Below are 11,664 nucleotides of genomic sequence, written 5' to 3'. Positions count from 1 at the left end.
CTTTTTTTTCCTCGGGTTTTTCCCCCTTTTTTTTTTTTTTTTTTTTTTGCAGTTACAGCCAACTGAAACCACATTTTTAGAGCACTGACACTTTCTTTTTCTTTTGAGCTGAGCAGTCATTGCTGAGGTATTTTAGACTGTAGTTTGTGAACTCATCATCTTTGATGCTGATTGTTAAGTTCTGGTTACATCCTCTTACTAGAAATATGGCATTACTGCAACACAGGACCTCTTGGCTTCATTTCCCTGAATGTATGTCAGTATGTTTGGTAAATCCATTCCTCTAGTGCTGAGTTTTAACTCCATACTGCATGTTGTGAAGAGGAAAAGCATTGTTGCAGTCAGCAGTATTATTCTGCCGTCTGAATGTGGTTAAAGACATCTGATCACAGGTCTGTGAGCTGCTGGACTTCTCAACAAACATGACGTGTCCCAGGTGAAGGGGTGTGATGCTGCTGTATGAGCTCAACTTATTTTTTTCTTTTTCTGAGGCGGGAGCAGGCAGAGTTAGATGACCTTTCAGAATGTGGTGGAACTGTCCAGATGTAATTTACACCTGGCTGAGAGCAGATCACAGTGTGAGAGCTGCCAGATATGCTCTGTTCTGAACAACTGCTTTACGTTTTGGTTTTGAAACCTAGTGTTAGCAGCATTTTAAAGGCTCAAATAATATATCATCATAATTGCCTCCCTAAATCAACTCATATGATCCACGTGGCGTGGAGCAGTGTCTCCTTGTTTTTTTTGCTCTTTTACTTTTGAATACATACATAAACAAAAACTATCAAGAAATAATAAATGAAATCGAGTTTGGCCAATAAAGAGTATTTGTTGTATTTATCACCTCGCCATGCTGATGTGTTTTCCTCTGTATGAGTTTATTAATGTGTGTGTGTGTGTGTGTGTGTGTGTGTGTGTGTGTTTGTTGTAGAGTTCCTCTATAATGAAATAGATAACACTGCTCTCTCAATGATGGATAAATTAGTACTTATTACATGCAACACGTGGCGTAGACTACTGTGCATGCATGTGTGTGTGTGTGTGTGCTGGCAGTGATGCAGTGGAGTGGAGTGCAGTCAATAGAGGACTTTGAAGAATAATACACTCTAATCAAATCTGCGCTGATAATTGACATTAAATACAACAAGATTATTGAGACTTACAACGAACAAACATTTCAAAGCTGAAAATAACTTTTAGTAAATATTCCGGATGGTTGATGTGTCTGCTAAAAACAACCTCTGACTGCCAGTCATCTTTGTCGTACTTTGATTCAGTTTGAGTTAAACAAGATTAATGACTAGAGATCCACAAGCAGTCCCTAAAAGCCTTCAGTGTTTTTAATCCAACATTTCTGGCTGCAATGAAAAACAGTCAGATAACTTCTAGTTTTTTCTAGTTTCTCTAGTTGTGAAAACTGCAGGAATATACACACAATAAATAAAAAAAGTTCACCCTCTGGGCAGCATGAATGTCCTCAGTAAGTTCCATGACATTATTGGATTGTGATGTTTCTTTTGCCATCACTCAGGGGCCAACAAAAGCAAAAGTATACACCCTCTGGGAGCCCTTAATATCCACAGCAAACCTCATGGATGTCCAGTATGATGTCATCAAACAAATTGTGGTTAGTTGGAAATTTCTGCCTGATGGTGGAAGAAGAATATCCTCTCGAGAGCAACAACATTCCTACTGAATTCCATTGCAATCTATCCAGTACGACAGATATTTTACCTCTAGTGTTAAGCACTACGATGCCTAACATCACCTTTCACAGGCCACACTAACACTGTTCTGCACTACTCTAATGTTTACCATGTTCTCAGTTTAGCATGTTAGCATGCTAAAGGAATACTGATTTTGCAGTCAAGTAGTTGTAAACCAACATTTCATATCATCAAACTTCAAAACAAACATCCAACAGTTGTTGAAACATTTCTGAATGAAAATGTCCATCAGCTAGTGGGGATCATGACTATCAGTTCAGAATTTTATCTGTTTAAATGTCGATTTTTTATTTTAGTTGCCAACAAAAACAAAACAAACAAAAATAATAAGATAATAATAATAATAAGAAGAAGAAGTAATGGAATGCAGGAAGTGAGCTAAATCTACAGTCATGTAATGCTGAAATGTTCCTCTGAATTTAAAAGTCAAACTTTCTGTCATTACAGGGTAACCAGGACACACCGGCGCCCCCGGATCCATCCATGGCCCAGGCTTACCAATCGGCCCAGTTTGCCCCCCCTCCCCAGAACGGCATTCCAGCTGACTTCACAGCTTCACACCCCCATCCACATCCACACTCCCACCCACATCCACACCAGCACCCAGCAGCACCACAGGACTACACTGGGATCCAGGCCTCCGTCACTGAGCATCCACTCAACATGTACCAGTCCTCACAGAGCCACAGCGAGCAGAGCGGATCAGACTCCGGCAGTCAGACAGTCACCGGCACAGCCACAGTAAGGCATCATGAGAAATTTTAAACATTTAAATCCTTTTCTATTTAAAAAGTCCAAACTCGAAGGAGCCATTCCATTGCTCTGCAGTTTTTTTTAGTTTTAAGTCCGTGTTTTTAACTACTGTTAAAATCACAGAGTTTCAAAACCAACATACAATGTTGAAAGATATATAACTCAGTTTATCTCTATACAATGTTAAATGTGATATATGTTGACAGACATGAAGTGAGGTCAATATTCCATACATGTCTTTATACTTCAAGCTGCTAAACTTCCTTTGTGTCCATGGACCACTGTGACCCTTTCAGGCACAGTATCACTTGTGTAGATGGGGAGGTGTCCACCCCTTGCTGTCTCCTGAAGTCCACAATTGTCTCTTTAGTTTTACTGATATTGACAGAGACCAGCTTGTGCCAGGACAAGTTTAGTGTCTTCCCCTCCTCATCATTGTCCATGAAGAGGTCCAGGATGGCCGTGTTGACTTTGGAGATAAGTTTAGAGATGAGTTGATGGTGTTGAATGCCGAAATGTGTCTTCCCTTTGTACAGTTGGCTGAGATGTTGGTGAACCTCTAAGCTGATTGAACTCACTTGAACTTCTGTTCAGTGCAGCCATTTCATGGTGCACTGGAAGCATACCTACGTATAAAATGCCTGTGACAGAGTGAACGTAAGAAAAGTTAGGTTGAACAAAGAAGTCATGAGATGAATCAGGCTGCCTGCTGCTGGTAGGTAAATCAGAGGTAGATTCAGGTGATGGTGATCTCCACTCCAAAGCCCTTACTACCCTCTACATTGTGTATTTGTTCACTTGTGTTGCACAACTAGAAAACAGATCCGACAGTGTTACCTGATTATCACTGTAATACTCCAGCTCCCCACAGACAATCACCAGTGATCTCTGGGTGCCATTTTTGAGTTACTCCTCTAATAGAATTCATATGATTTTTAATGCTGCATATACGAGTGCAGCCTCGCAGGCGATGAGACTCCTGCTAGTCATTTGTTCTCTGGATATATAACTCAGTTCATCTCTATACATATTTATGACACGACTGGCCTTAAGTGTCATAAAGATGGGTATTATTTTGCATAGTAATAATGTTCCTTCACCACTGCAAAGAATGCTTCGTTTTCTTTTTCTTTTTTGGCTTGACTTCAAAACTTCACATGACAAATATTTAGTATGTCTGCACCTAATGAGAAGAATATACAACATTATAATATATAACATATATAATATAGTTTACAGTATAAAGCAAACAGCAATCTCCTGGCAAGAAAGGGTGATGACTTGTGTGAATATTTCAAAGAAATCATGTCTTAAAAGAGATACAACAAAAAAGCTTCATATAGGTCCAAACACCAAACACGGATGTTAGCAGCATTTTCCACATAGACTTTTGAACTGAAACATGTATCCATAGTATCAAATTCAGAGGACAAATCATTTTACATTTTACGAGATGAGGAACATAAGAAGAACATTTCTTCCAGGCTGCATACAGCATTCACTAACAGGTGAAGGCAAGCAGACTTTATGTAGCCTAGAGGAAAAAAAAAAAAAAGTCTGCAGTGACACTTCTGCACCACTCTTCGTTTCTGTGGGCGCATGGTTAGAACTGAAGGCGACGCAGATGAAAATATCCACATTTTTAACACCTCTCTTCTCTTATCTGCACTACGGTGACTGGACAGTGAGAGGGCAAAGTTTAGGGAGATTACAGACAATTAATGTGAAAGTATCAAACTGAATTAACATAGTAATAGAGTAAATAATAATTGGGAAGTGATCCCTAATAGAGAAAGGTGAGTACCTTGGGAATAATTCTCACCTAAACTGTCTGTTATAAATCTTTGCTTGCCTCAACTTTGACCTGCTGTACTTGCAGAGTTTTAGCCACTCTCCATTGAACACATCACTGCAACACTGTGCTTCCACCATAATCGATGACGCTGGCTACGCCAGGCATGATAGCAGCACGTAAGTGGTACATATGAGCGACTCAGCTGTAAAAATAGACCAGTCTTCTATCTATATTCATACTAGGTGTACACGACCCTTTTTGTTGTACAAAACAGGAAATGACTGGCGTAAAAGAAAAAAATATATTTTCCCTCCCTCCCTTAATCTGTCAAAACTTTCATAATCTGCTTCATCATGAGCACAGGTCTTGTTTACGAGAGTCTTGTGTGATGAATTCTTTGCTGCAACCCTCAAGTCATTCCACCAGAAGAAAGAATAAGAGAAAGAGAGCGTGTTGGCAGAGAGGAGGCGGCGTACTGTACATCTGGAAGTCTCATCAGCTCTCCCTCTTAGTCAGTCTGTCTGCTGCACTCCTTCCCCCACATCGTCAAACCTCCCTTTCACTGCTTCATTTCTTTCTTCTCTTCAGCCACGTCTACTCTGTGTCTCTCTTCTCTGTTTCTCTCACTCCTGCATGCTTCAGCTGCTCACTCCAACACTGAAATATCCCCAAATACCACGACACCAACAGTAACAGAGGCTACTGACAGCAGCTATTGTTGATTTTATGTACAAGATACTTATTGGAAATGTGTGGGACACCACTGTTTTTCAGTTTGATATCTTCTATCACAGGGCGAGCCATCACAATAAGGAATCAAGGCTAAAGATCAGCATGGTTAAACAAATGCTGGACAATATGCACTGTATGCACCAGTTACTGTCAAATTCACAGTAATTAACTGGCAGCAGTTGGCAAGTAACTTTACAGTACATTATTCTGTTACTGTAGTTTTCTAGCTGTGGATTTCACAGCTGGAATTTACAGTGTGACATGAACAATATCAATTTGTAGTTTGTTTTTTTTTTTTTATCAATATTGTGTTAATACATTTCTATGTTAAATTAAATTATCTATATTAAGTTAGTGTTAAAACAAACCAATACATTTCAAACATAGTCACGGCATTCAAATAATTGGTGTTTTAATATCTAAATATCTAATATCTTTTAACATAGATGACGTGCTGGTGTTAGCGTTGGCCTCACAGATTGACAGGACAAGCTACTTCACAGCCCAAAATATCCAATCCTGGAGGTTTAGACTTGGACTGCTGTTCAGCCCTTCAGCTTGTTAAGACATTGATAATAACATGAGTCATAGCCATGAATCATGGCTCTTGTAATTGCACTCTTACAATGAATGTTGCTGTAACTTTATTTCACTTTACTTTTGATATTAACATTTGATTTACTTCACAAATATAAAACACATGCTGCAAAATGGATACAAAACAATTAGTGTAATTAGCTGGTAGAACAATAATTTAATATTCTTGTTTATTAGTGGAATAATAATGTATCTTATTGTGTTCTAATTTTATGATTTCTATTGTTTTACAAATCTTTCTGTTTACAATCGATTTAACTGGATTTCTGTAGCTCATTCTTCTCTGTGTGGAGTTCAGTATAATTACAATCAGCCTGTAACTGAGATTTATTGATTCAGGAACTCTACAACAGTGACTGAAACAGTTTTAGACATGAATGTTCCAGATTATAAAAAAAAAAAATCTGTAAAGTGTGTTGTAGATATTTATGAATCAGAGTCATACACAATGCTGCACACTGAGCGTATTTTGTGATGGAAAAATGATTAAATATTATGAAAACAATGCTCTCTGCAAGGGTTTTGAGAAGAGAAACCAATATTGGAAAAAAGCATCTAACAAACTGTAAAAACCATGGACTAATTTACGTAATGTTTTGGGGCCGGAGATGGAAGTCAGCATCTCTCTGCCTCTTTCTCTCTCAGAGTGTGAGAGTGTGTGTGCTGTGTATACATCCTGGAAGAATGACCTCATCCGGCTGGAGTGTTTATAGAGCGATGCCAGCCTCCTGTGAGCCCCCCTCGCTGAGAGCCCCACAGTGTACGCAGTGAAAGAGCGAGGGGGAAGTAAGAGAGAGAGAAAATTGATTTTTATAAACTTGCAATCAAACCCACATTATTTATGTACATGGAAAAATGCATTATGTATTTCCATCCAGACTGAACTGAACAATGGATTGGCATTTTTTTATTTAAACAAAAGTGACATGGCTGACCAAGTGTGAGAAAAAAAGGTAATGAGAAAGTGATTTCATTCTTTGTTGAGGCTGAAATTCTCCTGGAAAAATGTGTTGTTGCCCTTTTACAACTGCAGTACTCCACTTTGAAGAGAATTCAGTGGACCTTGGATACAGTTGTTAATTTACTGATCAGATTCATGCTCTGAAGGATGCATATATGCATATATGCATATATATATATATATATATATCGATACATTGTTTAATGGGCCAATTAGCATAACATTTGCAAAACATTCAGGACATCTTTCAGCCTTTTATTTCCTTTTATTGAAGCTCTCACCAATCACTAAAAGTCAGTCCCAGATGCAGCTTCAGTCTTTTTGCCTCTGTCATTTTGTCCAGAGGCTGCTGAACCCAGTTACAATTGCTGCCCACCCAGCTCCAGTTCAGAAAGCGGAGGCCTGCTCCTGGGACGCTTCTAAAAACAGACCGTGGCGGAGCTGGTGGAGTTTAAAACATTAAACTAGAATGGCCGCGTATCACTGAGGTGCACACTCAACGTGCTGCATCCGTGCCCGTTGGAATTTGGGAGTAACACTCACCTGGTGCTCTGAGCTCACAGTCCAGGCAGCCAGGCTAACAAACTAGCAGTTTACTTTACTGTCCATCAGGAGTTTAGGTGGAGCAGCCGGAGGACATCAGAGACAAAACCAGAAAACATTTTTTTCATATAATGTGATCCAATTTGACCCAAATCAGCGAAATAGTTGGTGGTGTGTGTTGCATACTCTCAATAAACAAGTAGGTCCAACCAAGCAATCTGATTGGTCAACAACAGACATTTAGAATGTGCTCAAATCAGCATGACATCACACCTGACTCATCACTCACCACATTGTCACATCCTGAAAACAGAAACACAAACACTGGAAGTCAACTTTAATAAACAAAACACATCTGAATTTACAATATGAGCTTTCTTTAATGAATATTCTGTGTGTTTTGGAGTTGTTAGATTGCCTTGTTAATACAGGTGTGCACCTCGTTAATACAGGTGTGTACCTCGTTAATACAGGTGTGTACCTTGTTTGTGTGCAGCACGCTGGAGATCAAACAGTTCAGTGAGCTCAGAGAAAATCTTGTTTTTAAAGACAAAAGGTGGACTAATATGGACTGAAGAGGAATATTTAATTTGATAAAAACATGTTCATTTTGGAAATGATTACATCGATCTCTGTTCAACACATTTTGTCTTTTGGTAAATTGGATCATCCTCCATCAGCTGTTACGGCGCTAGCTTAAAAATAAATGTGATGCTAATGGACCTCATCACTGTCTTGCCAATAATGACGTTAAAGCACACCCTCACGTGTAATATTGCGTAATCGTACTTGGAGCACAAAGTTATATAGTGTAAAAACAGACGTATGAATAACAGAGAGACCGTTCACTTGATTATATGTTGGTGTGGCATCAACATATTAAATAAATAAATAAATGATTTTATGGCAGAAAGGTTCCACAATGTCGCTTCAGGCGCACCCTGACAGAGGTGTTAGTGTTATTGCAGGCTCTCACTGTACACAAATCTATGAAATGGGCAGGTCTCATTTAGCTGAAAACATGCTCCTTATGTGATGAATCTTTTTGATTTGAATGATTGCATGGCCTTCACTCTGGCACCACCCTCAGGGTGCTTTCACATTTTTCGCCCCTGGATTTGTACGGCTCTAATCATGAAAAATATCAATAAATTTGACAAGAGAATGTCTATTTGCAGCGTTTTTCCAAAACATCATATCTGTGCAACATCTTAATATCTTTGTATTTGTCTTTCTTTTATTGTTTCTAAACAACATGTTCAAGAGGAGAGAATGACTTTCTAAATACGCGTTTAAACAGCCAGCCTTTTGGCAGCATTCTTCCACCAGATTACATTTTATTGTCTTTTCTCTAAGAATCTGATTTCAGCCACATCTCTGTTAAATATATGCAATATGTCTGAAACGGCTCTACATTCAGCCTGGCCTGGCCTCATATATCAGTTTGTGGTGCCAAAAGGGATGAGATGAGATGCTTTGTCTCACAGTTTGTTTGTTGTATTTCTCCACCGCGAGTGTAGGCGGATGTCGCCACCAACGAGGAGCTCTGCACAGATGGCAGTCACTGCTGTGTGTACACTCCTTTCCATATGTGTCGGTATATACCTAGGCGTTGCGTGGAAGACTTGCAGTCTGCTGGCCTTATGCTGCTTCTTTTCAAGCTCACACAACCCCCTCGCCCACCCCCTCCCCAACACACACACACACACACACACACACACACACACACACACACACACACGCGCGCACGCACGCACACATGCACACACACACATGCACACACGCACACACAGACACACACATGCACACACACACGCACACACACGCACGCGCACACATGCACACAGGGTATATTTTTAGCTGGCTTGGAGCCTGGGACTGTTTGTGAGCAGAAGAAAGAGAAAGGAGGAACAGGAAACATTGTCTTTTTTTGTAGGATCATGATGTTAGAATCCTCAGGAACCATAACATCACTTTTTTTGTCACACACTCTGCATTGAATAATAATTAACACCTCTTTGGACCAACACCTTTCTGACTGTGTCAGAGGTGTCACTTCAATTAAATTGGTATTTTCTGAGGCCAGTTGTGGGTGTTTTTTTATTGGACTGTGTTATCGCCTAACCAATATGTTCTCCCCCTGTCTCTATATGAGGGTATTAATTTATGAACAGGACTTCAAATGAATTAGCTCTAAAGCCAGCGAAGAGACACACCGACACCAACAGCTTTTCTAGCACACACACACATACGCACACACTTGCAGTATAACAGGAGACTGCAGAGTCCTCTCTTGTGTTTAACAGCCATTGATCTCACTCACACTGAGAGCTAAAGGACAAACACAGACTGCTGCTGGTACTCTGTATGTGCATGAGCATCTATTATGTCTGTGTGTGTTTTGCATATTTTAACTCTTTCCACGTTCCTTTCCGTCTCATGCAGCATTTATAACTTCTTTCTCATTCATGGTCTCTGGGGATCTGTAGCCTGAGGTCTGATAATGTGTCCTCACAACCGGAGTTATTAATGTGAAAAGTAGCCCGACATTAAAGAGCGACTTAACAGCTCAAACACGTCATCTTCACATATTCAAAAACGCATGTGCGAGTGTGCAATTCAGAATGAGTTACATGGTTTGATCTAGGGTACAAGGCAATGTCATAGATTTTCCACATAATATTTGAGGTATATTATATTTGATCACCTCTGGAAAAAAGAGAAAGACTTCCGGTTATGATGAACACTAAAAACCGGAACCAGTCTGTCAGCTGCCAGAAATTATGTTTACATACGATTCATTTACTGCCGCAAATATGTTATGAGGGAACCGTAATGCAGACTGAATTACTTTTTTTATGAACTCTGTGAGGAAACGTGCCTGGCAAGTCTCAAAAATGTTGATATTGAACAAATTAGTCAAATGTTCTCTGACAGGATATTTGTTTGAGTTGCAACACACCATCCACTTATAGTGACTACGACATTATTCAACCAAATTTAGCCAAAATCATGAGCCCATAACGCTCTCGTTGCCTTATCCAAGTCAGATACTAGAGTCTAGTTGCAAACCCAGGACCATGGTGTGACAGTCCTTCATCCCCCTGCACCTCAGGCACCTTACAGAAATGTAGTGCTTGTTTTATTTAAAAAATTGTGTTTCTGGACATAATCCAGAGATTACATTTGTCACCATCGTTATTCATTATGGAAACAATTTAGTAGCATACAAACAGAGTCGGTACACATCATTTACTGACTGAATAAGGATTTAGTGTTTAGATACTTCTTAAGTTTATTAGTGCCAATCTGCAGAACATAACATAAAGAATCAATATGTTTCATCCTCTGCACAGCACATTGTACAATATGAGCATTCAATTGTGATATTTGTTGTGTTTAAATTTGGTCTGATCCTGGTGCTGGGGAAAAGGTCAGGGTCATCTTTTGGTTAGTGCATGGGCCCTTTACATTCCCAGGATTAAGGGTATGGTAAACATATACACAATGTCACTGATCTTTTAAAAGTGAATTCTTTCATTTGTGTCCTTCTCTGTGTATTCCAGCAGACAGATGATGCCGCCCAGACGGACAGTCAGCCACCGACACAGAGTGTATCTGAAAGCACAGACAGCAAGGCCCAACCCAAGAGACTTCATGTCTCCAACATCCCCTTCAGGTTTAGAGACCCAGACCTCAGGCAAATGTTTGGCGTGAGTACAACAATATCTGACATACGTGACATTTCTGAAATCTGAGACAGCTCAGGCTGATTTTTTCACATTTCAGTTAACAAAGAACAAGAAACAAGAAAGAAAAAAAGGTTGTGTGACAAAGAAAATATGTGAAGAGATTTAAAAACTGTTTCCTTACTTTCTTTGCAGCAATTTGGCAAAATCTTAGACGTGGAAATCATCTTCAACGAGCGAGGCTCTAAGGTACATTGTGTTTCTGTTTCTGTTATTTGATTTCATTTTAACTCTAGAATAAGAAGCACAGCTGGTTTGACTTCTTTGTGTTTAGTCATTGACCTGTAGAGATTAAATTCATATTATGTATTAGATATGACATTCATTCAGACAGAAGAAACACATCAGAGTGTCACTACTGGATCAGCACATGCATTAGGCTTTTCTCAATACATTTATTCATTCATTCAAGTCTGAAGAGCATTCATGCTGACATCACCAGCTCAGTGAGGCTCGGGTGATTATATATAATATTGTACACCAGGCTTCATCTGTAAGACAAGCTTGAGGTTACCAAACAGACTTGTCCTACTTGCAAGCCTTCACCTCTCAGAACATTGCAACAACAACAATTATGTCAGCATAATTTTGAGAAATAGACAACATATTTGAAATCTAATTGGTTTATTTCTTAACAAAAACAAACCTAAATTAAATTTTGGGGGAAAAAAACATGAACAAAAGTTAGAACATGTGTATTTGAATATGCTCCATTGTGTAAGTTTCCACCAAAAGTTTCCACAAGTCAGGAACATCCTCGATTAAATGGGCAAAGCAAGAACACCACATGTGGCTAAATACACATAC

The 11,664-nt window shown here is 39.4% G+C and overlaps 1 protein-coding gene across 8 annotated transcripts in view; it reads left to right on the top strand.

The window, feature by feature from the left end:
* Positions 1 to 11,664, top strand: part of rbfox1 (RNA binding fox-1 homolog 1) — a 60,314-nt gene that overhangs the window by 3,677 nt on the left and 44,973 nt on the right. For all 8 annotated transcript variants that reach the window (XR_003463403.1, XR_003463402.1, XM_027285866.1 and 5 more), the window contains exons 2-4: positions 2,175 to 2,468; positions 10,675 to 10,821; positions 10,993 to 11,046. Coding sequence is in view for 6 of the 8 variants with exons in the window: in XM_027285866.1 (XP_027141667.1) it covers positions 2,175 to 2,468; positions 10,675 to 10,821; positions 10,993 to 11,046 (495 nt within the window). In the remaining 2 variants the exon portion in view is untranslated. The remainder of the gene's footprint in view (positions 1 to 2,174; positions 2,469 to 10,674; positions 10,822 to 10,992; positions 11,047 to 11,664) is intronic.

This window comes from Larimichthys crocea, chromosome XII (genome assembly GCF_000972845.2).
Source record: "Larimichthys crocea isolate SSNF chromosome XII, L_crocea_2.0, whole genome shotgun sequence".
NCBI classification, from domain to species: domain Eukaryota; kingdom Metazoa; phylum Chordata; class Actinopteri; family Sciaenidae; genus Larimichthys; species Larimichthys crocea.
The sequence above is the reverse complement of the archived record's forward strand: the minus strand, read 5'-3'. Positions and strand labels throughout refer to the sequence as shown.